The sequence below is a fragment of the Oncorhynchus keta genome, chromosome 34, assembly GCF_023373465.1.
Source record: "Oncorhynchus keta strain PuntledgeMale-10-30-2019 chromosome 34, Oket_V2, whole genome shotgun sequence".
Classification (NCBI taxonomy): Eukaryota; Metazoa; Chordata; class Actinopteri; order Salmoniformes; family Salmonidae; genus Oncorhynchus; species Oncorhynchus keta.
Window position 1 is genome coordinate 42067877 of NC_068454.1, and position 25924 is coordinate 42093800.

Here is a 25924-nt window from a genome sequence, read left to right on the forward strand (position 1 = left end):
AGGTGTCTCCGGAAGGTGGTGATTGACTCCGCTGTCCTGGCGTCGTGAGGGAGTGTGTTCCACCATTGGGAGCCAGAGCAGCGAACAGTTTTGACTGGGCTGAGCGGGAACTGTACTTCCTCAGTGGTAGGGAGGCGAGCAGGCCAGAGGTGGATGAACGCAGTGCCCTTGTTTGGGTGTAGGGCCTGATCAGAGCCTGGAGGTACTGAGGTGCCGTTCCCCTCACAGCTCCGTAGGCAAGCACCATGGTCTTGTAGCGGATGCGAGCTTCAACTGGAAGCCAGTGGAGAGAGCGGAGGAGCGGGGTGACGTGAGAGAACTTGGGAAGGTTGAACACCAGACGGGCTGCGGCGTTCTGGATGAGTTGTAGGGGTTTAATGGCACAGGCAGGAGCCCAGCCAACAGCGAGTTGCAGTAATCCAGACGGGAGATGACAAGTGCCTGGATTAGGACCTGCGCCGCTTCCTGTGTGAGGCAGGGTCGTACTCTGCGGATGTTGTAGAGCATGAACCTACAGGAACGGGCCACCGCCTTGATGTTAGTTGAGAACGACAGGGTGTTGTCCAGGATCACGCCAAGGTTCTTAGCGCTCTGGGAGGAGGACACAATGGAGTTGTCAACCGTGATGGCGAGATCATGGAACGGGCAGTCCTTCCCCGGGAGGAAGAGCAGCTCCGTCTTGCCGAGGTTCAGCTTGAGGTGGTGATCCGTCATCCACACTGATATGTCTGCCAGACATGCAGAGATGCGATTCGCCACCTGGTCATCAGAAGGGGAAAGGAAGATTAATTGTGTGTCGTCTGCATAGCAATGATAGGAGAGACCATGTGAGGTTATGACAGAGCCAAGTGACTTGGTGTATAGCGAGAATAGGAGAGGGCCTAGAACAGAGCCCTGGGGGACACCAGTGGTGAGAGCGCGTGGTGAGGAGACAGATTCTCGCCACGCCACCTGGTAGGAGCGACCTGTCAGGTAGGACGCAATCCAAGCGTGGGCCGCGCCGGAGATGCCCAACTCGGAGAGGGTGGAGAGGAGGATCTGATGGTTCACAGTATCGAAGGCAGCCGATAGGTCTAGAAGGATGAGAGCAGAGGAGAGAGAGTTAGCTTTAGCAGTGCGGAGCGCCTCCGTGATACAGAGAAGAGCAGTCTCAGTTGAATGACTAGTCTTGACTGATTTATCAAGTAGAATGCTGTTTGCTCTTATCAGCAAAAAGATTACTCGATCCCAGTTTGATCCCTTATAACATTAGCCAAAGTGTCACGCCCTGACCTGAGTATTCTTTGTTTTCTTTATATATTTTGGTTAGGTCAGGGTGTGACATGGGTGATGTATGTGTTTGGTACTGTCTAGGGGTTATGTAGGTTTATGGGGTTGTTTACCATGTAGGTGTTTATGTATGTCTATGGTTGCCTAGATTGTTTCTCAATTAGAGGCAGCTGTTTATCATTGTCTCTGATTGGGAACCATATTTAGGCAGCCATCTTCTTTGGGTATTTCGTGGGTTATTGTCTATGTGATGTTGCATGTTTGCACTCAGTTTTGATAGCGGTCACGGTCTTCTTGTTATTTTGTTTGTTTAGTGTACTTCGTGGTTTTTCGTCTTTCATCAAAAATATGTATTCACATCACCCTGTGCTTTGGTCTCCTAACTACGACGATCGTGACACAAAGGTTTATCTGTGACTTCTGTCTTTTTAATGTTGCAATTATAAACCTTCCGAGGGCATAACAAGTCATAGCTAGGAAGTTGGTTATATTGTAGGATAGGACAGTAAAGTGTTAGAATGCACTTACTACTCTTCTAGATTTGGTCTCAGAGGGAAGGGGTTTCTCCTTCATATAGAGCACCTGAAGGTTTCCATTCACCTCAAAAATACCATGCTTCTGTGTGTCTATGGGAGCAAAGACCGATTTTTGTTCTTAAATAAAGTTGGCTACATGTAGGCTTATATGTAATCTTATCCCTTTGGAGATATGCTTCAAACAAGTCATGTGTGATTGATGCAAAGTTATAAAGGTTTAAGTGTACATCATCTCTCGTGGACAGATGGTGCCGTAGATCTGTCACGAGACAACAGGATGCGTGAGATATCGATCAGCTTTAGTTCCAGAGCGGATTTAACACCATTGCTCTTAGGACCTGCATTCGCCTATAAACATTTCCCGTACTTGCCAGATAGGTATTTCCACCTACACGGTGGGATTGAAGTTTGACGTCGGAAGCTGTCAGCTCGAGGAAGTCTCTGAGGAAACAAAGGTAAGGTTTGGATTCACTTCAAATTTACGAGTGAGCCGTCGCAAGCCACTGAAAATACTTATCTACTTATTGACTCAAGACATATCATTTTTTTAAATGAACTCGTAAAGATCTCTAAAAACAGAATTCCCCTTTTTATATTATGGGGTATTGTGTGTAGTAGATCAGTGACACAACATTTACTTTTAATAATGGCTTAATTCGGGCTGAAACAACCACATTTGGAAAAAGTCAAGCGGTGTGAATACTTTCTGGAGGCACTGTATTCGTACCTTAGCCATGGGGTGTTTTAGCCAAAATGGAGCACGCAATGAGTGTTAAAGGTAAACTAATTCTGCAATAGAATCTAAATATCGACAGACCCTAAAGTAGCTTTCCTATACTTCAGGAGTAGAGTTGCAAAGGGAGGGTATAATATTGGAATTTCAAAGTAAACTACCAGAATATATCACAAGACATCTCGTGGCCCTTTTAGGTACTTCAGATTTTTATTTTTTTATTTTTTTATTTCACCTTTATTTAACCAGGTAGGCTAGTTGAGAACAAGTTCTCATTTGCAACTGCAACCTGGCCAAGATAAAGCATAGTAGTGTGAACAGACAACATGGAGTAAACAATTAACAAGTCAATAACACAGTAGAAAAAAAAGCAAGTCTATATACAATGTGTCTGTAATTATCTCTGGCCCTCTGTCAGGTGTAACGTCAAATAATGAAATGAAATGATAAAATTACAAAGCTGTAAAACATTATCCTAAATATAAACTGTTATGTTTGTTCCTTGTATAATGACAAACTGGGGCGTAGGTTTAACTACATATACTTCAGCTAGAAAACTCCATGTTTAGCCATGCAAGGCATTCTTTAACCATCCGCCTCCCGCATAGCCTGCTGGGTAAAGTAGTCTAAATGTTATTAACACATAACAACATTGGTGTTTAATATGATTATCCTTTTTTCTTCAACATTTTTCTAGGTCAATATGTTATTGTTAATGTTTTGGCGTCAATCTGGTGGCGGTTGTGAAAAAAGTCAATAGTTGGACGAGGTGCAGAGGTAATTGAAAATAGTGCCATTGTTGATTTAGATGCTTTTTTTTATGAATTAGGCTATTTTTCTCTTGAACCATATGGTTTATCTACTAGAAACTCATGGACAATATGGACACAGATATATAAAAAAGGAAAGTTATTCAAGTATATATTACCAAAATTACCAAAATTACGGTGACTTGGTAGCTTTGCAACCCTATTCAGGAGGAATCCTGGCCCTGCTGGAGCTGATGCGTAGCGCAAGGCCAGCACTGCAGTGTATGGCTGCTACCTTGGTGGTGTCACATTTGAAAAGACGCTTGTGTTTTAGGCCCTGGGGCCTCGTTTATCAAAGGTGCATGTGCACAAAAAATACTCTAACCCTTGATAAATGAGGCCCCTGATGCGCTACAGTGCCATGCCGGTGCTGGTCAATCTCCTTGGCAGCCAGCAGGCCATGCTCCACTTCCGCTGTGCCTGGTCAGGAACAGCGACCAGTACCAGTCCCTCATAGCCCAGCAGGTTAGTACTGTTTAACCAATGTCTTGTGTGTGCGTGTGTGTGTTTGCATGTTTGACCATTCCTGTGTGCTTGTTTGTGTGTGTATCTAGGGTGGGTGGCTCCATTGGTGAGGCTCCTGGCAGCGAAACAGTTAATTCAGCCTCATTTACTTCCTTTAAAAAAAACATAGCTGATATGGCTAACTTGCTTAAACAAATGTGGTTTCTATTGACAATTGAGATGTACAAACTATAGCATAAGGGGACGACGAGCGGCTAAGAGGCAATCTGTAATTTTGATGAAGACATTAATGAGCGCGTTAGGACGGATGTAGCTAATTTAACTATTTGTTCAGCATTTTTTAAATGTACAGCGACAGAATTCAGAGCATGTGCTGTTCTGTGACAGAAAAATTATGTATTCACCTTATTTGTTGGATATGTAAAAATTATTCACCTAAACAGTGAGATATTTCTGTCCTGCTAGTGGTGAGTTTTATGTTGTCCACTCTAGTTTCCTGGTGATAAAACCTACAGCTATCATTCCAGTGACAGGATGTGGGGTGGTTGTAACACGGATAGAGAGGAGTAGAACAAAGGCCTCAATGGTTCTTAGACATCCTGGCCTGGGAAAATAGGCCAGGGTCGGGGGTTAAGATAACGCCGGTTCACATTATTGCAATAATTAATTTATATTAAATAAAGATGATTGTTTGACGAAATGACCAAGTCTCTCAGTACTTAATTTCCACGACAGTTCTTACACTATTCTCCCTGTACACCAAGTCAGAACCATAGGATAAATAAAAGGGGCATATGAGCAGAGAAGGAAAGCTCTTACAATATTCAATGATTACATTTCTCTAAAACAGCCTATAGGCTACATGTGCACCACCAAGTCAGAACGGTAGTTGAAATTAAGAGGGGGGAAAAGGGACCAAATTACTAGGGTGAGGCACATGGGCTACAATCAGCTTACTACACAACATACACTTAGTATCACTTTATTAGCTACTGTATACATATCTCCCTGGTATATTACATAATTCATGAAGCATCATACAATACAGTTTTGGACTCACCTTGCTGTGTTCACTTGAACAGGTCCTTCGTGAGCAAATTTTGTCATCAAAGTCTGGCATTCTCTGGATGGATGGTGCGTCCAAGATGACTGGGAACTCTGGGGAAAAAACAAGGTCAAATTACGATGACGTTGGAGCTCTAGAAAGAGGCCTGAGTTCCCGACTTGCAATACCGATTTGGATGACCGTTCAATACCGAGTTCCCAGCTGTCTTAAACTCACTGAAGTCAGATTTCAAGGTTCTGAGTTTCCAGTTGTTTTGATGGCAGAAGTCATGCTGAATTGACAGCATGGCCAACGTTGAATGTTTATCCTTTTAAGTTTGGAAAAGAGACCCTTAAACCCAGACTTGGAACTACAAACCCACTCCACTGAATAGCAGGCTAGGGATTGCTTTGCAATGCTTCCAGTTAGCCACTAATTCCTTCCAAACCACTCATTGTTTAATTTGCGATTTCCTACTTGTTGTGTAATGTTTATGTCCAATGGCCCATGAGTACCGATACGTTTTATCTGTAATTTCTCTTTATATGACACGAAAAAGCATTTGCCTGTAGATTGTAAACTTGATTCATGATGATGACTGCTAGCTAAGATTTTGAAAGTATGATGTTGACATGATCAGTCCAATCAAAGCTAGTGTAGAAATAACATGATTTGACAATTGTATCTGTGGCCAATGACCTTGAGGCTTCTTGGATGGGCACTTCTAATGTAACTCTAATGCAGCTCCCAAGGGGCTTGAATTTTCGAGCTCTACCCTTAGATTTAGCGGTGATGTAGTGTCCCCATGAGTTACAGAACACTGAGCCAATCCCGGCACAACTAGAAAACATTACCCAATCATGGCGCAACTAGAGAACATTACCAACCTCTACGCTCTGTATTTTCCGCTGGCTGCTCAACCACCACAGAAAGCACTGAACTGGGCTGAAACCGCTGCATTTTGGAGCTACCTTACTCAATAAAGCAAAAAAGTGACCATGGCTTTATTAACTCAATGATTATTATTTTTATTTTTTAAAATATTGTTTAGAAACTGATATGTGACACATATTAATGTCAAAATAACATGCAAAACAGGCAACCCCCCTCCCCCACCAAAAAACACCTGCCCTGAATGATGGATAATGGGATGTTTCTCAATATGCATACTACTGTGCTTCACACTCTCATGCTCCAAGTGCATTTTCAGAGGACTCTCTTGAGTACGTTCTTGAGAGGACAAGAGGGTGGAGAACATATAAAACCTTACATTTGAGAAGCACTTGTTCTCCCCCTACTGTATTACCTCACACTGCATCTGCCCATTCACTGAAACGTCTTCCAGCTAGGACAATGGCAACAATAGAAACGAAACAAGCAATTGTTTTACTTCATAATTATCAGCTAGTTATAAGTGAGTCACTGTAATCTAGCTAGACAGCTAGCTACTTAAACAAGCAAAAATCACCTAAAACGAATGTTAAGCAAGGTACAGTAGATGTGTAACGGTTCTCTTCTATCTCCTCCTCTGACGAAGAGGTGGAACAAGGATCGGACCATAATGCAGCGTGATGATGATTCATGATATTTTAATGAAGGAAAAAACTATACATGCAAAAACTACAAAATAATGAAATGTGAAAACCGAAACAGCCCTATCTGGTGCAGACACAAAGACAGGAACAATCACCCACAAAACACTCAAAAAATATGGCTGCCTAAATATGGTTCCCAATCAGAGACAACGATACACACCTGCCTCTGATTGAGAACCACTCCAGACAGCCATAGACTTTGCTAGATAACCCCACTTAAGCCACACACCCAACACCCCACAAAACCCCAAGACAAAACACACCACAATAAACCCATGTCACACACTGGCCTGACCAAATAAATGAAGACAAACACAATATATTACGACCAGGGCGTGACAAGATGTCAATTATCTGTGGGTACAAACTGATATTTGACACACATTAATGTCAAAATAACATGCAAAACAGGCAACCCCCTAGTTTATAATTATTTGTGGATAGCCAACTCACCCATTATCTGAACCTTCCTTCTTCTAGCCAGGACAATGGCAGTAGAGATGAAACAACAAATACACAAAGCAAATGTTTTATTTCATTCCTATCAGCTAGCTATACGTGAATCGTAATAATGTAGCTAACCAGATAGTATAGCAGGCAAAAATGACCTAAAACCAATGTTATCCAAGGTATATGTAAATTATTTGTGGGTAGCTAGCTAACAATTATTTGTGGCTCGCTAACAATAGTAGCCAGACAGTTAGCTCTATTGACTTACAATGGGCTTGTAACCTATGCACTCTACGGTGGATATTGTAGGCAGGTAACAATGCCCAAATTAACATATCATGTATTTAATATATCATGTATTAACACTCTGGTAGCACTTCAGCACAGTACTTTAAGTTGTCCCCTCGGCAGTGTTCAGGATTGAGTTCAGTAGGGCACACAGTATCAAACAGTTTGGTCACAGAAAATGAAAATATGTTATTATGAGACAAATTCAGGTAGTACCTCCCTGTTTTCATTTGTTTCTAAACATTTTCTCCCTACTACATGTGACCCAGGTGGAGGTGAGGTAGCAGGGTGCCGTCTCTCTGTGGACCTTGGTAAGACACACTATGAAATGGCAGAGCATATCGGCTACAACTCTGTCCTGGAGCTCATCCTCTCCTCCTTGCGACAGGGTGCAATATGTCGGTAGGTTCCTTAAACTCCAATTCCAACACTTTTGTTTTAAATGCCACCCCTCTGTACTTGCCAGAATTTTCACGCAAAATAAGTCCCTTACACCAAGGTAATCTTTCGTAAAAGAGGACTCCTCGGCAGAGCAAAGGTTAAGTGACACTCATCAGTTCATGGACAGAGTTGGCTCGCTAACAAGCTAACGTCAAGCTTTTCCAGACAACATTTAATTCGTTCAGGGGGATGCCCTCTCTAGGGATCGATGAAACGAAACACAGAGCGTCGTAAAACAACGCTACTTCCATGTGCCGTTGACAGGCAATGCAGATTAATGATTGACTGTACTGTGGACATGCACCCTGAGATTTGTGCTGGAGCGAGGCCTGCCTCTGTCACCGCAAGTCAAGCCATCTCCTGCCCCCAGACGGCTTTCCTCTGCTAGACTCATCACCCCCAGCCAGAGCACAGGAAGGCAGGCATGTAGCCAGGAATGTCTACCTTGAAAAGAAGAGGAACACAATCCTAAACAATACTGACTGTTCCAAATGTTTCGATATCCTAAAGTTGATTTGGAAGAACTGGGGTATCAATTGAAATGGGATGGGTGTTCACTGTTTTGTTGTGTTTCCGAATGCTTACTTCTGACTCCCTGAATAGATGTGTTCCTGTTTTCTTTTTCCTGTAACATGGCAACAGCCTCTAGTCTTCCCTCAGGTCCCCTGTCTGTCACACACGTCTACAGAGAATCTGTACAGCAGCATCTGAAATAGTAACTGTCCAGACAAGACAACAGATGGTTATTTTTTATTCCAGCCTTCTTTTTCACAATAAATGTCTGTTGTTCTCTTAATTAGAGAGACAAAAGTAGGTTAACGATGTGGAAATGGTAACTTACATTTCTACGTGAATTTAGTCAGGTTGTCCAAAAAGTGACATATTACACGTTTTAATGTACAGCTTGAATTATATGTAACACTTTACTTGAACCCTCTTATACAAGTTCTACATAACGCCATCCTAGTAATGACAGAACAGTCACGACAGGTGATGTCATCTTATTGGCCTAGCGACTAACTTTACACTATGCTAACCCATTGTTATTAGGGTCAGGTAATTGGCAAGGCATTACACTAGCGAACTAGCTTACCCTGGTCATATTTTCCTTGACAGTTTCATGAGGTGACAGCTGGCATCAACTTATGCCCTCATCCTGTCATCTTCACACGGATCTTCACACGGTCACCACTGCTGACCGATATGCAACAAAGGCATCACTCACATCCCGCAACTGCCAATTGTCAAATGTTGTGTGGAGGTGTTAGATATAGTCAGGCCAGAGATGGCCCTTACGTAGCCCTTATGATTCAAGTGGTCCTTCTGTAGCTCAGTTGGTAGAGCATGGCGCTTGTAACGCCAGGGTAGTGGGTTCGATCCCAGGGACCACCCATACGTAGAATGTATGCACACATGACTGTAAGTCGCTTTGGATAAAAGCGTCTGCTAAATGGCATATATTAAGTGAAGATTTACCAATGATTTATGTTGGTAAAGTGTAACCAAATAGTATTGTGTTTCAAGCTGCCAGGCAGTTATAGCACAATCTGAGCCACCTGGACGGGATGTGTAAAGAGAACAGAGTTCCACCACTGGTTCATCTACTACGGGTGTCCCGGACAACTAAGAGAACCCTGTTATACGAGCCCTGGGCATCCTGTGTGTTGGTACGTACAGTTGAAGTCAGAAGTTTACACTTAGGTTGGAGTCATTAAAACTCGTTTTTTAACTACTCCACACATTTCTTGTAAACAAACTATAGTTTTGACAAGTCATTTAGGACATCTACTTGTGCATGACAAGTCATTTTTGCAACAATTATTTACAGACTCAAAAAATTCACTATCACAATTCCAGTGGGTCAGAAGTTTACATGCACTAAGTTGACTGTGCCTTTAAACAGCTTGGAGAATTCCAGAAAATGATGTCATGGCTTTAGAAGCTTCTGATAGGCTAGTGACCGGAAGGTTGCAAGTTCAAACCCCCGAGCTGACAAGGTACAAATCTGTCGTTCTGCCCCTGAACAAGCAGTTAACCCACTGTTCCTAGGCCGTCATTGAAAATTAGAATTTGTTCTTAACTGACTTGCCTGGTTAAATAAAGGTAAAATAAAATAAATTGGAGGTGTACCTGTGGATGTATTTCAAGGCCTACCTTCAAACTCAGTGCCTCTTTGCTTGACATCATGGGAAAATCTAAAGAAATCAGCCAAGACCTCAGAAAATAAAATTGTAGACCTCCACAATCTGGTTCATCCTTAGGAGAAATTTCCAAATGCCTGAAGGTCCCACAGTCATGTGTGCAAACAATAGTACGCAAGTATAAACACCATGGGACCACGTAGCCATCATACTGCTCAGGAATGAGACGCTTTCTGTCTCCTAGAAATGAACGTACTTTAGTGCGAAAAGTGCAAATCAATCCCAGAACAACAGCAAAGGACCTTGTGGATACAAAAGTATCTATATCCACAGTAAAACGAGTCCTATATCGACAGCAAGGAAGAAGCCACTGCTCCAAAACCGCCATAAAAAGCCAGACTATGGTTTGCAACTGCACATGGGGACAAAGATTGTACTTTTTGGAGAAATGTCCTCTGGTCTGATGAAACAAAAATAGAACTGTTTGGCCATAATGACCATCGTTATGTTTGGAGGAAAAAGGGGAAGGCTTGCAAGCCAAAGAACACCATTCCAACCATGAAGCACGGGGGTGGCAGCATCATGTTTTGGGGGTGCTTTGCTGCAGGAGGGACTGGTGCACTTCACAAAATAGTTGGCATCATGAGGGAGGAAAATTATGTGGACATATTGAAGCAACATCTCAAAACATCAGTCAGGAAGTTACAGCTTGGTCACAAATGGATCTTCCAAATGACAATGACCCCAAGCATACTTCCAAAGTTGTGGCAAAATGGCTTAAGGACAACAAAGTCAAGGTATTGGAGTGGCCATCACAAAACCCTGCTCCTCAATCCTACAGAGAATTTGTGGGCAGAACTGACAAAGTGTGTGCGAGCAAGAAGGCCTACAAACCTGACTCAGTTACACCAGCTCTGTCAGAAGGAATGGGCCAAAATTCACCCAACTTATTCTGGGAAGCTTGTGGAAGGCTACCCGAAACATTTGACCCAAGTTAAACAATTTAAAGGCAATGCTACCAAATACTAATTGAGTGTATGTAAACTTCTGACCCACTGGGAATGTGATGAAGAAATACAAGCTGAAATAAATCATTTTCTCTACTATTATTCTGACATTTTCACATTCTTAAAATAAAATGGTTATCCTAACTGACCTAAGACAGGGAATTTTTACTTGAATTAAATGTCAGGAATTGTGAAAAACTGAGTTTAAATGTATTTGGCTAAGGTGTATGTAAAGTTCCGACTTCAACTGTACATCCTCAGCAAGGCTCAATCTTTTTTTGAGAAACAGTACATTCACTCAAAGGTTTGCAGAAGTCATGCATTGGTATCAATGGGAGATTTGAGCAACCGTTTGTCATGTCTTGACTATTTTGCCCATTACTGTTGTAACAGTGTTAGAGTAGTAACATGGCTTTCAGAGTTGACTTGGAAACAGATCACAGTATACAATCGAATAATATACCATGACTTCTGGTTTATACTGCACATCACAGCAGGTTGGTGCCACCTTCATTGGGGAGCACAGGCTTGTGGTAATGACTGGAGCAGAATCAGTGGAATGGCATCAAATACATCAAACACATGGTGTCCAGGTGTTTGATGCTATTCCATTTGTTCCGTTCCGGCCATTATGATGAGCCGTTCTCCCCTCAGCAGCCTCCTGTGCTGTACATGTGTTTTTGAGTGCATGTTTCGTACATCTAATTTTAGAATTGACACAAAACCAATAACCCAAACGACCAGAGGGTCATAGCTGAGGAGCAAGCCATTCCAATGCTTTCACACATTTCTGGTTGGGATAACATCAATAATTTATGTCCTTTTCAACACAGTTTGGAGATAAATGGTGGCCCACCTGTTCCTCAGTGCAACAATAAAAATGTACATTTTGTTATGTAGTAAAAATGCCCTACATTTGGTTTCATGATAAATCTCAATGTTTTTCATGATTGGCTTTGACTCCTATGTACATCAGGTGTGTCCAAAATGACGAGCTGCACTAATGGCCAGCTGGTGTCTGTAGGTCACTTTGGGCGGACCAGCTCGGCTCCAGCTCCAACGCAAGAGGAGCTGGACAGCCAACCCCAAGGTTAGGTTGTGGGGGACAGCCCACCCTGAATTCATTAAGGCTGGATGAAGACAGCCAGCAAAGACAGTGACCCTGGTGGTCAGTCTGGGATCTAACCTGACTGGGAACCAGCTTAACGTAGTGATCTTGTGACTCAGGGACTGAACTCAGAGAATCATTCTATTTATGTTCAAGATTAATATATTACATTATATTATTAACGGGAAAGAGTGACTTAATGGTCTAATATATAGGATGTGGTTTGAATAATAAAACAAAATGAAACAACCATTAACATAGTATGGAGTCATTTCTGCTAGGATGTACAGTATATCAAAGGTTTAATCATAAATGTTGAGAAATGTGTTGTCAGTGTTGGACAGGATTAGAGGTCAACTGATTATGATTTTTCAACCCCGATACCGATACCGATTATTGGAGGACCAAAAAGGCCGATACCGATTAATCGGTGGATTTTGTTGTTGTAATAATGACAATTACAACAATACTGAATTAACACTTATTTTAACTTAATATAAAACATCAAATAAATAGCCTCAAATAAATGATGAAACATGTTCAATTTGGTTTAAATAATGCAAAAACAAAGTGTTGGAGAAGAAAGTAATATGTGCCATGTAAAAATGTGTGCCATGTAAAATATGTGCCATGAAAAAAAGTTAACGTTTAAGTTCCTTGCTCAGAACATGAGAACATATGAAAGTTGGTGGTTCCTTTTAACATGAGACTTCAATATTCCAAGGTAAGAGGTTTTGGTTACACCAGCCATTAGGCTGATAGGCTTGATGTCATAAACAGCGCTGTGCTTGCGAAACGCACGAAAGTGCCGTTTGAATGAATGATTACGAGCCTGCTGCTGCTCAGTTGACTGCTCTATCAAATCAGACTTAATTATAACATAAAAATATGCAGAAATACGAGCCTTTGCTCATAAATATGATCGAATCCGGAAACTATCATTTCGAAAACAAAACGTTTATTATTTCAGTGAAATACGGAACCGTTCGGTATTTTATCTAACGGGTGGCATCCCTAAATATTCTTGTTACATTGCACAACATTCAATGTATGTCATAATTACGTAAAATTCTGGCAAATTAGTTCGCAAATGAGCCAGGCAGCCCAGACTGTTGCATATACTCTTTTTTTTTTATTCTTTTTTTTCTGCGTGCAATGAACGCAAGAGAAATGACACAATTTCACCTGGTTAATATTGCCTGCTAAACTGGATTAGTAGTTATAACTAGTGATTATGATTGATTGTTTTTTTATAAGATAAGTTTAATGTTAGCTGGCAATTTACCTTGGCTTCAACTGCATTCGTGTAACAGGCAGGCTACTCATGGAGTGCAATGGTTAGAGCGTTGGACCAGTTAACTGTGCGGTTGCAAGATTGGAACCCCTGAGCTGACAAGGTGAAAATCTGTCGTTCTGCCCCTGAACAAGGCAGTTAACCCACAGTTCCTAGGCAGTCATTGAAAATAAGAATGTGTTCTTAACTGACTTGCCTAGTTAAATAAAAGGTATAAAAATGTTTTTTTTTTACTTTAAAAAAATAATAATTCTGAAATCGGCGCCCAAAAATTCTGATTTCCGATTGTTATGAAAACTTGAAATCGGCCCTAATTAATCGGCCATTCCGATTAATCGGTTGACCTCTAGACAGGATGCCCTTTCCTTCCTTCAGTCTCAATTGCATTCCTGAAAAAAATAAAAATAAAGAGTAGGTGCATGCCTTGGACTCCAAAGCCATATTTTCATATCCAAATGAACAAATAGTCTTCTACATACCATGCAACCATGACTCCATTTTTAGTACATAACTTGGATGGAGGACAAAGCAAATGTAATTCAGTGGCGTCTGTGGCCATCTTCAAAGCCGTAATGATGTACTGGTTACTGGCAAGTCCTCCTGACATCACCTAACAGAGCAAAACCTTTAGGAAAACAGACTTGAGTGTTTGTAGAAATATACCTTTGGTCCAAAAGGAGATCATCAGTAAAATATGGTGAATTAGATCATATTGAGAGCTATGAACCCACTATCCAATTATGGGATGAATTCACTCACCAGGGTTCTAACTGACAGGAAACAGTCCACCTATATCAATGGTTAATTTTCTTCCCCTAATGTGTTAAATTGTGGAATACCGCAGGGCAGCTGCCTTGGGCCACTTCTCTACTTAATATACACCAACGACCTTCCCTATGCCTTGGTTGAAACTCAAGCTACTATATTTGCAGATGATACTACAATTTATGCAGCAAGACAATCGGTTCAACAGGTACAGCAAGCTTTGCAAGGAGATTTGGAGATTATCAAGAAATGGGTTTGCCAAAACAAACTTACTTTAAACACCAAGAAAACCAAAGTTATGTTGGTCTGTTCAACTAGGAAAAGGCCAAAACAGCATGGGATACAATTAAGTATGGGAGGAGTACAAATTGAAGAAGTGGCAGAAACCAAACTACTGGGAGTGCAGCTAGACAACTGCTTATCATGGTCGTCTCAAATAACTAATCTATGTAAAAAAATATATATATTAAAACAGCATGCATAATCAGAAGGATAGCTAAATATTTACTAGGGAAAATCCTTCAGCAAATAACACAGGCATTGGTTGAGAGTCAAGTGAACTACTGTTCGGTGGTCTGGGGAAATGCATCATCTAGTGAAGTTAGGAGGCTGCAGAATGCACAGAATAAAGCAACAAGGATTGTTTTAAGGTGGAGATATGGTTCTTCTGTTGCAGTCATGGGTTGTTTTAAGGTGGAGATATGGTTCTTCTGTTGCAGTCATGTGCAGTGTTCTTGGTTGGTCATCAATCGACAAGATAATTGAAAAAAACATGCTTATCTTATTTTATAATATACATAATTTAAAACGGCCAAGTTCTATTCACAATTGTATTCAGTTGGTAAGAGACAGACATTCCGTAAATACTAGGAATAGATTGTCCACCATCTATGCGTTATCCAGACAGAAAAAAGAAATGGGCAAAATAATATTTCGATTTAGAGCAATAAAGAAATTGAATAAATTAACTGAGCAAACTAGAAACCTTTCAATATATAAGTTTAAACATTATTTAAAAACAATTTAAATATAGTATATAGAAATGTTGTGGGACTATAATAGATGAAGAATCAATATATATATATATATATTTTAAATGTAAATATATATATATATATATATATCTATATTAAATGTAAATGTATTTTTAGATTGAGTATTTATTGGGTCATTATGCTAGTGTATTATGTATTATATATGTGAAAGTGTGTTTGTATTATAAATTGTATTTTAATTTTAAGGACTCTTGGAAAATTAGTTCAAATGGGGACTAAAGGAGATCCTAATAAAATAAAATAAAATCAACCAGGGTTGGATTGCAGGAAGGCAGAAGGCCTTACAGAAGAAAATGGCACGATGTGTGCACTTGGCAATGTGAGAGGCCACTGTGTAGCGGCAGCTGTATCATTCACACATGCAACAAAGTCCCCTGCTCCACACCTTGGATGAAACAACAAAAAAAACACAATTGATGCATTATTCACACTTAATTTAAATCACCTGATTCAATGTGTCGACCAGAGAAAGGTCATGATATTAATGCATATTATATATTTGACTTATTTATTACCTTCCTCTTTTTTCTGTATTGACATTGTCACCTGAATTTGCAGAAGAGAAAAGGACAAGTTACAGTCATAGTCTGCTCCCATTGGTGGCTTGAAGAGAAACATCAACCTGTCTCCAGCTTAAGCCAGAAGCTGTATTGCTTGACCCCCACTTATCGTGGATCACTTTGGGTGTTTGATGAGTGACAGACATCTTGCCACCTGTGAATGAACAAAGGTCACAAATTCAAGGCCAAGAAAACCCACCGGCCTCTGACAAGTGTTTTCTTAAAGGTAGACTCATGACCTTGTCTATAGTGTCCCCTGGAGCGCCATCCAGTGTTTGACCCAGTAGAAGAAAGTCGCTGATTCCTTGGGCCAGAGCCAGGAGAGTGACCAGAGACCAGGAGGACAAGGAAGGGGAAGACCACTGGTTGGAGCATCCTGACCATCAGGGCATGGGCCTCCATGTGGTGGATGGGGATGAAGTGCTTCTGCTGTTGCTTTACAAAGCTCAGGCTGAAGTCCAGACCTATCCCCAGACTCAGGGTCCGGCTTCAGTGGTGGCTACAGCAGACCGCTCCATGGCCTCCTGTACAACATGACCTACAATATGTTCTCTCTGTGAAGCCGCTGCGCAACAGTGGGAATAATCCTTCTAGTCCTACAATGAAATACAAAATCAGACCATCACTTCTGCTGGATGAACATGAACAAATTAACAACATTATACCCACCTCTTTTTGTGAATGAAGAGATTCTCCAAGGATTAAGCCTTTTTTTAATCCACTACAGCCACACCTGTCACATGCCATGAACAACCCTGGAACTCATTGCTACTCTAAAAGCACATTTCCATAAATGCTTGAGTATAAACATAGGTGGACCCTGTGGAGCCGAATTTTTAAATGCAAACATTTTTCACTAAAACAGAAGTTCCTGCATTAGCCAAAATACATATCCATAGCAAATCACCAAAATCTAAGATTATGGATAATACTGACAAGATACTCGTCTCTACGCCGAGACAAAGGGAGATGTTGTCCACAGTGGCACGTGGACTGTCAAACTCCTGCCTATTCCTCTCTATTTTAATTTTACATTTTTATTTCACTTTTATTTAACCAGGTAGGCTAGTTGAGAACAAGTTCTCATTTGCAACTGCGACCTGGCCAAGATAAAGCAAAGCCGTTCGACACATACAACAACACAGGGTTACACATGGAATTAACAAACATGCAATCAATAATACAATAGAAAAATGTATATACAGCATGTGCAAATGAGGTAGGATAATAGAGGTAAAGGTAATAAATAGGCCATGGTGGCAAAGTAATTACAATATAGCAATTAAACACTCTTTGGATTGTAGCACATAACCCATACATTTTTTGGCTGACCAAATTCGACACTCATTGACCTCCATACAAAAACTCAACTCCACGCCATCTGCTGGAGAAGACAGATTTTTGGCTGAATTGAGCCTCTCTCTTCGCCTCTTCCTCTCAGCAAAAATGGAAGCAGTGTAGCTACCCACTGGACACACACACACTAGTTGAATCAATATTGTTTCCACGTCATTTCAAATCAATTACGTTGAACCAACGTGGAATAGACGTTGAATTGACATCTGTGCCCAGTGGGTACCAGCTACCATGACTATTTTTGAAAGGTACTGTATTAAAAACTTGATTATTGAAGTCTGACAACAATACCGCTGTACCAAAAGCTGAAGTTGCAATGCTGAGAAATGTTTTTTGCATGGAGCTCCACGACTTTTAAGATAGTGAAATAGTTTACCATTGAGGGGGAAAAAAGGGTCAGTTCCTGTGGCTCCCATAGACACCAATGCAATCGCAGTTGGGTCTGGTCTACTTTGGCTGCGTTTAGGCAGGCAGCCCAATTCCAATATTACATTTTTATCCCCCAATCAGATCAGCTCTGAAAAAGATCTGATGTGATTGGTCAAACGACCAATTAGTGGAAAAAATATCCAAATTGTGATGCCTGTAAAAACGCTTACTTAGTTAATTTGCCTTTTCTCAATTGGATTTGCTTAACTCCTGCATACTCTCTGGCCTCCTTTTGAAATAGGTCAAAGGTAATTGAGGGGAGGCTGCAAGGAGAGGGAGTAGACAAAAATGCAATTGAATGAAATGAGACTATTCTCCAATCGTGCACCATCAGTAAATTACAGTTATAAAGACAAATATAGATAGTTGTGCAATACATTTTATATATAAAAGGACACGTTTTTAAATGTTAGCATGCTTTTCTCCTTCGAGAAAACAGTGGTAGATTTCAAAACTCTTCCATGAATGACTCTGGTAGGATACACTTGTGCTTCCTCGCCAAAAGGAGGCTATCGAGGAGGGGATGAGCATCTTCCGTTTGCCTACTAACGGATTGACACTCCGGGACCACATACCGGTTTCTGGGTCACGGAGGAGAGGTTTTTGGAGGAGGGCGGAGGACGGACTTTGGCCCAAATGAGAAAAGGCCATGGGCCTTTTATCAATTAGATTTCCCCGACTCCTGGGTCTTCACTCCTTTTCCTCTCTCTCTCCCCCTTTTGAAAAAGGTCAAAGGTAATCAACGAGAGTGAACGTGGAAGGAAATGTGCTTGTTTGAAATTAGATGGTGCTTCTCCATTCACACATCCTTAGGCAAAGGACGTTTACACGGGTGGATTTCAAAACAAATGTGTAAAGTGATTAAAACAAATTAAGTTAGTTGCGCAATACATTTTATAGATAAAAGCAAAATGCTACTTATTGTTTTAAACATGTGCATGTTTTTCTCCTCTGACAAAACAAAAGCTGATTCAAAATGGGTGTGACAGATTTAACTCTTCGATCAAACGTGGATATGGAGGAGGGGAGAACACTCTTCCGTTTGCCTACTAATGAAATTAAACACTCCTTGACCACTTACTGGATTCCGGGTCATGGAGGAGAGAGGACGGAATACGGTCTTTTGCCCAAATGAGAATTTCCCATAGATACAGAAAAAAACAAGGGAGTGGTACAGTATGTCTCGCTTCCTCTTCTGTCTCTTGACACTTGTACTGGTTTCCACTAGCTTCTATAGCCACAAATTGTGGTCTTAATGTAAGGTTAGGCATAAGGTTAAAATCCCATTTTAACAAGATAAAATTGTAGAAATGGCTGGGGTATATGACTTAGTGGCTATAGAAGCCATTGAGGTATAATAAGAACTGGAGATTACTTCCAAGATGTCCGTGTATTTTTTTTAAAGGTAATTTACTCACGTTCGTTTGCATATGTCAATTCATGGACTGTCTATATCGGGTTGCATCCGGTTTATATGGACCAACATCACATCCACACTAGCATTCAGTGCGCACAGGTAGCAACAACGTCATCATGTCATCCAAAAACATCAGACATTGGATGAATATAAAATGTTAATGAACATGTTAAAGGATGGAAAAACCACAATGTACATTGGGTAAATTGTGACTGACTGGTCAAAAAATAATACATGAGTAGTTATTTATGATGTAAGGTGATTTGTATCAGACTGCAGTCGCATTCAGTCGTTTTGGTTCTCTCAGACACTGCCATTGGCTTCAGCTGTGAGTGATAAAATAAATGGCCTCAGCAACAGTTATTTGAATAATTCAATGGATGCTTTGTGCACAAAAGGTGATGACTATAAAGTGTCTTATTAGGATTTTTCAAATCTGACTTCGCTATGTGGCGGTGTATGGAAATGTTCTTTCTGGGTCAGGCTCCAGTTCAACTGTAGAACCAAAGCATAACTATAGGAGCAGTGGAAAACATGCTTCTGGACTGGACTTTACATTTATTAACAACAAATCAATACAGAAAGTACATGAGGGAACACAAGTATACATAGATTAAATACAATGGACAATCGAGCTAGGGGGTACAATATCACATTACAATTACACAAGGACCTTAAGGGACATGCATACACTTATAATTCTAACAGCTTTTTTTGTTAGTAGAGTATTTAATTGTCTTAAAATACAGTTTAATTTCTTTTTGTAGGGTAAGAATTTTTTTTTTTTTTGTTACTGTCAAGATATAAAGATAGAGCGCCATATGTTAGTCTAGAGATACCTTCAGCCTTGGTTATTAGGACTCTTCATTTTAAAGATAAGTCCCTCTGTAGCCATTGATTTAGCTCCTTCTGGGTTTTTTTAATAAGAGAGTTACAATTTAGTAAGCCTCTAGACTTCTGATCCTTTGTAATGGTTATGTCTAAATATGTAAGTTCTTCTTTTACTGGAATACCATAATATGAAGGTGTCACACAATCTTTGACAGGTATGAGTTCACATTTATTAATGTTGAGATATAGACCAGACGCTTTGGAAAAGGATTGTATATCACATGGATCGATATGGGAATTTGGTTAGGGTCTTTCAGAAAAAGTGTAGTATCATCAGTCAGCTGGCTTATAATAATTTCTTTACCAGCTGTGGAAATACCTTGTACAGGACTATTATTTAAAGAATTTGCAAGAAGTTGGGTGATTAATAAAAACAGGTACGGAGAGATATGACAACCTTGCCTAATTCCTCTCTTTAACTCAAATCTAGGTGAGGTGTCATATTTCAATTTGATAGAGCTGTTACCATTTGCATAGATAGCCTTACAGTCTTAATAGCCTTACAGAAAAAAATCCTAAAGCCATGTTTCTCAAGGGAGTGGAAGAGAAACTGATACTTTACTGTGTCAAATGCTTGATAAAAATCTAAAAATAATATGAAGCTATCCTCAGTTATTAGGTCTCAGTAGTCAAGTATGGCTAATACTAGTCTGACATTGTTAGAAATGTGTCTGTTCCTCATGAAGCCAGACTGTGTTTCATCAATTATTGCATCCAGGACTTCTTTGATTATTTTTGCAAGTAGTAAGGTTAATAATCTTATAGTCATTATTAAGAAGACAAATTGGACGCCAGTTATCGATGAGCAGCACTTCTTTTTTAGGCTTAGGTATCAGTGTTATTAATTAGGCTTTAGGTATCAGTTTTATTAACCCCTGACTCGTAAGAGGGAGAACATTGTTTTTAATACTCTCTCTAGAATGGGAGATACTTGTTCAGAAAATAATTTGTAAAATTGTGATGTAAATCCATCAACACCTGGTGACTTATTGTTCTTTAGATGTTTGATAAGACTCTTAACTCTTCAACGTTGATGGGTTCGTCACACTGTTTAGATTCTATCACTGATAGAGTGAACATTATTCAGTGAGTTAAACAACATATGTGGATTCCTGACAGTATGTAGAGCTATACAATTTTCTGTAAAAATTGCTACAGTATTTAGCGAATCATTTTTGGTCATCTGTAATAACACCATCAATGTTTAACTTATGGATAGTGTAATTTTTAGAGTGAAATTTCTCAAGTCTAAAGAAATAGGATGAATTCTGTTCTCCCTCCTCAATCCATTTTTTCCTAGATCTAATAAAGGCTCCTTCTGCTTTTAATCTATATATATTATCCAGTTTATTTTGTAACTCAATTTGTTCCATCTTCTGCTCCCCCGAAAGGCTGGCTGGGGACCTATGAGAAAGGGAAGGTACCTTAATGATCACCTTTTCCTCCTCAGCTCTTCTGGTCTTAGCAAGATTACTACCATATTTTATAAGCTATTTGGACACCTCAAATCTAAAGAGCTCCCAATTCTTGCAATAAGATTTTTCTTCACAAGCCCTTCCCCAAAAGTGTAAGAGCAGATCTTTAACCTCAAATTCAACTATATCATTATTTAATAATGAGCTATTTAGCTTCCAGTAGGATGCTCTACCAAGGTTAATATCAGGGGTAAATATTTTGATATCAATGTAAATGGCCATATGGTCTGTGAGGGGAGTAGTACAAATATTTGTAGTAACACACTCACTATCAATACATTTGGATATAAGCCAAAAATCTATTCTGGATTGTCTGGAATCTGTTTTGTTACTCCAAGTGACTGATCTGTCAGCCGGAAACCTCTCCATGTATCAGGAAGTTCAAACTTTTCCATAAAAAGTATTAAACCCAAATGATGATTGGTTGGCCTACCTGGGGGCCATCTATCATTTGAATTATCTATAGTAATATTAAAGTCCCCTCCTATCAATAATAACGAATTGAGAAATTGAAATAGCCAATGAAGTATATGTTTCTCTATAGATTCAAGTAACTCATCATTCTCATGTCTGGTGTTTGGTGTACCCGTAGAAGTTTACAGTAATTAGTATAATATCATTGTAACTGATCACAAGACAAATAAAGTGACCAAAGGGGTCACATTCCGAGTGTAGAATATTACCACCAAAGGTATTTTTCATTGTAGTGACACCAGCAGAGCGTTCAGATACATGGGCTAAATATCATTGCTCCACTGTGACCTCCAGAAGTTGGCATCAGCCAAAATTGAGTGAGACTCTTGAAAAAAGCAAAAATTGTTCGAAATTGTTTAGCAAATAAAAATAAGGCCTTGCGCTTCACATTGTTTCGTAACCCCCTAGCATTAAGAGAAACTATAGACAAAGACAAAGCAACAAAGATTATATAAAAGTATAAACTGTAGTAGGATGAGTCAAAGACGTAGGAGCAGTGAACGTAAATGATAAGGAACCAAGATCTGCACCATTTAAGTCCATTTAAAATGAAAATAGCTTATTACATAAACTTTGAGCTGGACGTTATCCGGCTTTGAAATTCAACTCAACTGAAAATCATGTTCAAGACCAGACCTAGGGTTCTTGTGGTAAGAGAGACTAAAAACCCTCTTTAGTGTAATCAGGAACTATTCTGAGAAATAAAATACAAATTAATTTAAAAAAAAAGGGTACCTACTACTTTAAGTTCATATGAAAACTTATCATAAAAAAATGTTTTACATATACACGTTTCTAAGACCTTTTTTTGGAAATGAGTATTAATAACTAAATAGAACAATAACCGTGTAAAATCAGAGCAGACCTGTATGCCCTTTAAAACAGTATCTTAGTTACTGTATACATAAAAAAAAATACAACTTTCAATCTTCTTCGTAAATTTGTAAACAAAATAGGTCTTCTGGTCATACAAGAACAAACTAATAAATTGAAGTACCCGAGTATTCCTGAAAAATAGTCACCTGATGCTTGTTAGGTAAACAACATAAGGAAAATTAGAATACCATGGCTGAAACCATCAACCTGTTCCTCCTGGTGAGGTTTTAGGGAGGAATATGGATTTCTGAACCGTTGATGAAGCCTCGTCCTCCGACGAAGTAAGCAGCCTTTCCCTCATTTCGTGCCATCTTTGGCCACAACTTGTTCCTTCTTTCTATGTCCTGCGGGCTGAGATGCTCGGCGAAACGCATACCTAGGCTCTGAAGGAAGGCGTTCTTCCTAGCAGCTTTCCAGACAGCATCCCTGTAGAATCTGGCAGTGAAGAGGATGATGATACCCATTGCTCTTGAATCGTTTTGCTGTTGCTTCTTGCCGAGGCGATGCACAACGTCGATGGTATCACCAACTTTGTTCTTCTCTGCAGGCATAACGTCTTGGCAGATGCGGATAGCCTCTCCTCGCACATCTTCATTCTCCACCTCTGACAAGCCGTAGTCTCAGGTTCCATATTCTTGTGTATTGTTCCAGATCAGTGAGACGTCTATGGTACATTGTTATTCTTTTCCACTTTAGCCACTCTCGGTTTCCACCGCATGCAAACAACAGTCTTTTTCAAGCCTTCGATAACCATGTCGTTCGCGCCTACCATTTTCTCAATGGCGTCAGACCTGTAGTTGAGGAGTAAGGAGAGGGTAGCTACGATGTCAGAGTTCATGTTGGGTTTTTCGGAGGGTGGAGGTTTGCACGGAGTAACCTGTAAAGAGGGGAATTCGTCATCTTCAAACAGCATTCATAAGCCAAGCGTAGTTATGGCAGTTGTCTATAAGCATGTTTCTCTCTTGTTGATTAGCAATAGAACGGCTAACTTCTTCCTTTCTATTTTTGCCACGACTTTGCATTGACATGCCGAAATAAATTATCCAATTATTATTCCAGTAACAGGAAAGGTCACCCTTTTCGCTTCTAGACCGGACGCTGACCCCTTCATAGAAGCTAGTGACGTCCCGTGTACTTTGGTCATGGCTAGACGGTATCCAGCTTTTGTCAAATCAATGTATTTAAGCTAACCCTAACCCTTTTTATTAACCTTAACCCACTTCTCCTAACCTGCTGCGTAAATTCTAACCTGCTACGACCGTGTACTTATTATACTTAAGAGAAGCTTTGTGTCACATGAAAACAATTCCTCCATGAAACCACAAATAACACTAATCTAACGTTAGGTGGTTTCATTTTTATGATTTGAGAAATATGAAGAAAATGTTAAAAGGTTTTTCTGATATCAAAGGGATTGTTTTCATTTAAAATCAGTGCATTTTATGAATCTAGGAAACAAATCTATGGGTGTCTATGAAGAGTGATAGCCTTTGTTTCAGGGGGATATTATATGCAGTCGGACATCAACAAGCATGGATGGAAACGGAGAGCTAGCTCCACGTATCTGAAATCTGTCACGTTTCACACTTCTAATCAAAGCTGGTCAACAAGGTAATTTTAATTAATCAATCGGTAATGTTAAGTATACACTGACAGTTGTTTTCCCGCATGCTCTGAAACAACCTTACATCTCTGCGCCACTACATCCAATGTTTATCTTCTTGTAAACATTTGGTCTGTATCCGAGTTGTTTCATCCTGATTTTTAACAGAGTTGCTTTGAAATGGAGCCACAACCCAAACGCAGAAAAGAATATGAATGTGACATCGACTCCTGGGTTGCTTACCCTGTGCTGTCCAACGAGCAGTCACAAGACATTGAGCTAATCGAGGCCTTTGCAGCTCCCATTATCAACAAGAAAGAAACCTCTCGTTTGATCAAGGAGTTGGCCAAAGTATACCCATTACCTGGACTTCAGCACATCAAGAGAGTACGTTCATGCAAGGATAAGGGCAGCCCTCACCCTCTGGAGGTCATTGTATGCCTTGCCAGTGATGCACCAGTCATTGACCACAGTAAGGAGCTGCACATATCTGATCTGTCGTCATCCGGTAGATTAAACTGTGAAGGTCTAGGATACCCTTTCCTGGTCAAGATACCAGCATGCCCTCCTTTGACCAGACCGCAGTTTGAGCAGGCCAGCAAACACTGGCCCACCTCCTTTCACGAGGACAAACAGGTGACTGTGGCCCTGAGGGGCCAGCTGTTCACCTCCTCTCAGAAATCAAAGATGCAGGAGTACATGATGGCTGCTGTGGCTGCAGCCAGAGCGGGGCAGGAGAGTGGCATGGAGGCTGTGGGGGCTGCGGTCGTTGACCCAGAGGCAGAGAGGATCCTCGCTGTGGGACATGACTGCCAGCAAGGCGGTCACCCACTTCATCACGCCATCATGGTCTGCATTGACCTTGTGGCACGTGGGCAGGGGGGTGGGGCCTACACCTATGACAAGTACCCCGCCTGCCAGTCTGTTTTGCCCTATTCCTCACCCTCTCAAAAACAGGGCGCCACCACCATGACAACCTGTGGGGTCGTGCAGGACGGGGACAGTGCAGAGGAGAGAGTTGAGCCATACATCTGCACCGGGTACGACCTGTATGTTACTCGAGAGCCTTGTGTTATGTGTGCCATGGCGCTAGTCCATTCTAGGATAGGCAGAGTCTTCTATGGGACAGCCTCTACCGATGGGGCATTTGGGACTAAATATAAAATCCACGCTCAAAAAGATCTGAATCACCGCTTTGAAGTTTTCAAAGGAGTATTGGACCAACAGTGTGAAGACCTTAACAGGCCTATACACTATATCAAAATGAATTCTTAAAGGTTCACATAATTGTTACAGGAACGCTAGACCATTATAAACGGATTAATCTCATGTCAGACTACTAGGCACACACGGTTGATGAACGAGACTAGATCAACGTGTGAATTACATAAGTAACATTTTACTTCTGGAAGATTTTGACTTTACATAAACACATTTTAATGTTTTACTTTGTTACTGTGTAAAATTCAATGCAATAAAGTTTGGCCACTGTGACATCAAGCATTCACAACCTGTTTTATTGCTTATTGTCAATATGGTTCCCATCCATTTCCCATGAGATTTCATCCAGTTAAGACATACATGCTGCTTTCGGGGCATAAATGTTTTAATGATGTTAGGTACAAGGGCTGACAAAGCTCCAAGAATACCGTGGATAAGACATAGGTAGTCCTGTTTTTGTTTGGTTGTCTTAATAGTAGCCTCCAGGAGATATTCATATCCTAAACAAGTAGATCTACATGAATATACAGGCAACTGACAAAATAAAAGGAAACACCAACATAAAGTGTCTTAAAAGGGCGTTGTGCCACCATGCCCCTCTTTACACAGTTATGGTTCCGG

The 25924-nt window shown here is 40.5% G+C and overlaps 1 protein-coding gene and 1 pseudogene across 1 annotated transcript; one reads left to right on the plus strand and one right to left on the minus strand.

The window, feature by feature from the left end:
• Positions 1–2022: 2022 nt before the first annotated feature.
• LOC118367554 (tRNA N6-adenosine threonylcarbamoyltransferase, mitochondrial-like) lies at positions 2023–16308 on the minus strand (annotated as a pseudogene).
• A 7274-nt stretch (positions 16309–23582) lies between these two features.
• On the plus strand, positions 23583–25607 carry LOC118367160 (probable inactive tRNA-specific adenosine deaminase-like protein 3). The gene is made up of 2 exons (XM_035750264.2): positions 23583–24090; positions 24251–25607. Exon 2 carries the CDS (start codon positions 24263–24265, stop codon positions 25355–25357), a length of 1095 nt encoding a protein of 364 aa, XP_035606157.1. The 5' UTR covers positions 23583–24090; positions 24251–24262; the 3' UTR covers positions 25358–25607.
• The last annotated feature ends 317 nt before the right edge of the window (positions 25608–25924 follow it).

Bases quoted from the DNA above. Each gene is read 5' to 3' on its own strand.
- LOC118367160 (XM_035750264.2), top strand. From the start codon at position 24,263: ATGGAGCCACAACCCAAACGCAGAAAAGAATATGAATGTGACATCGAC.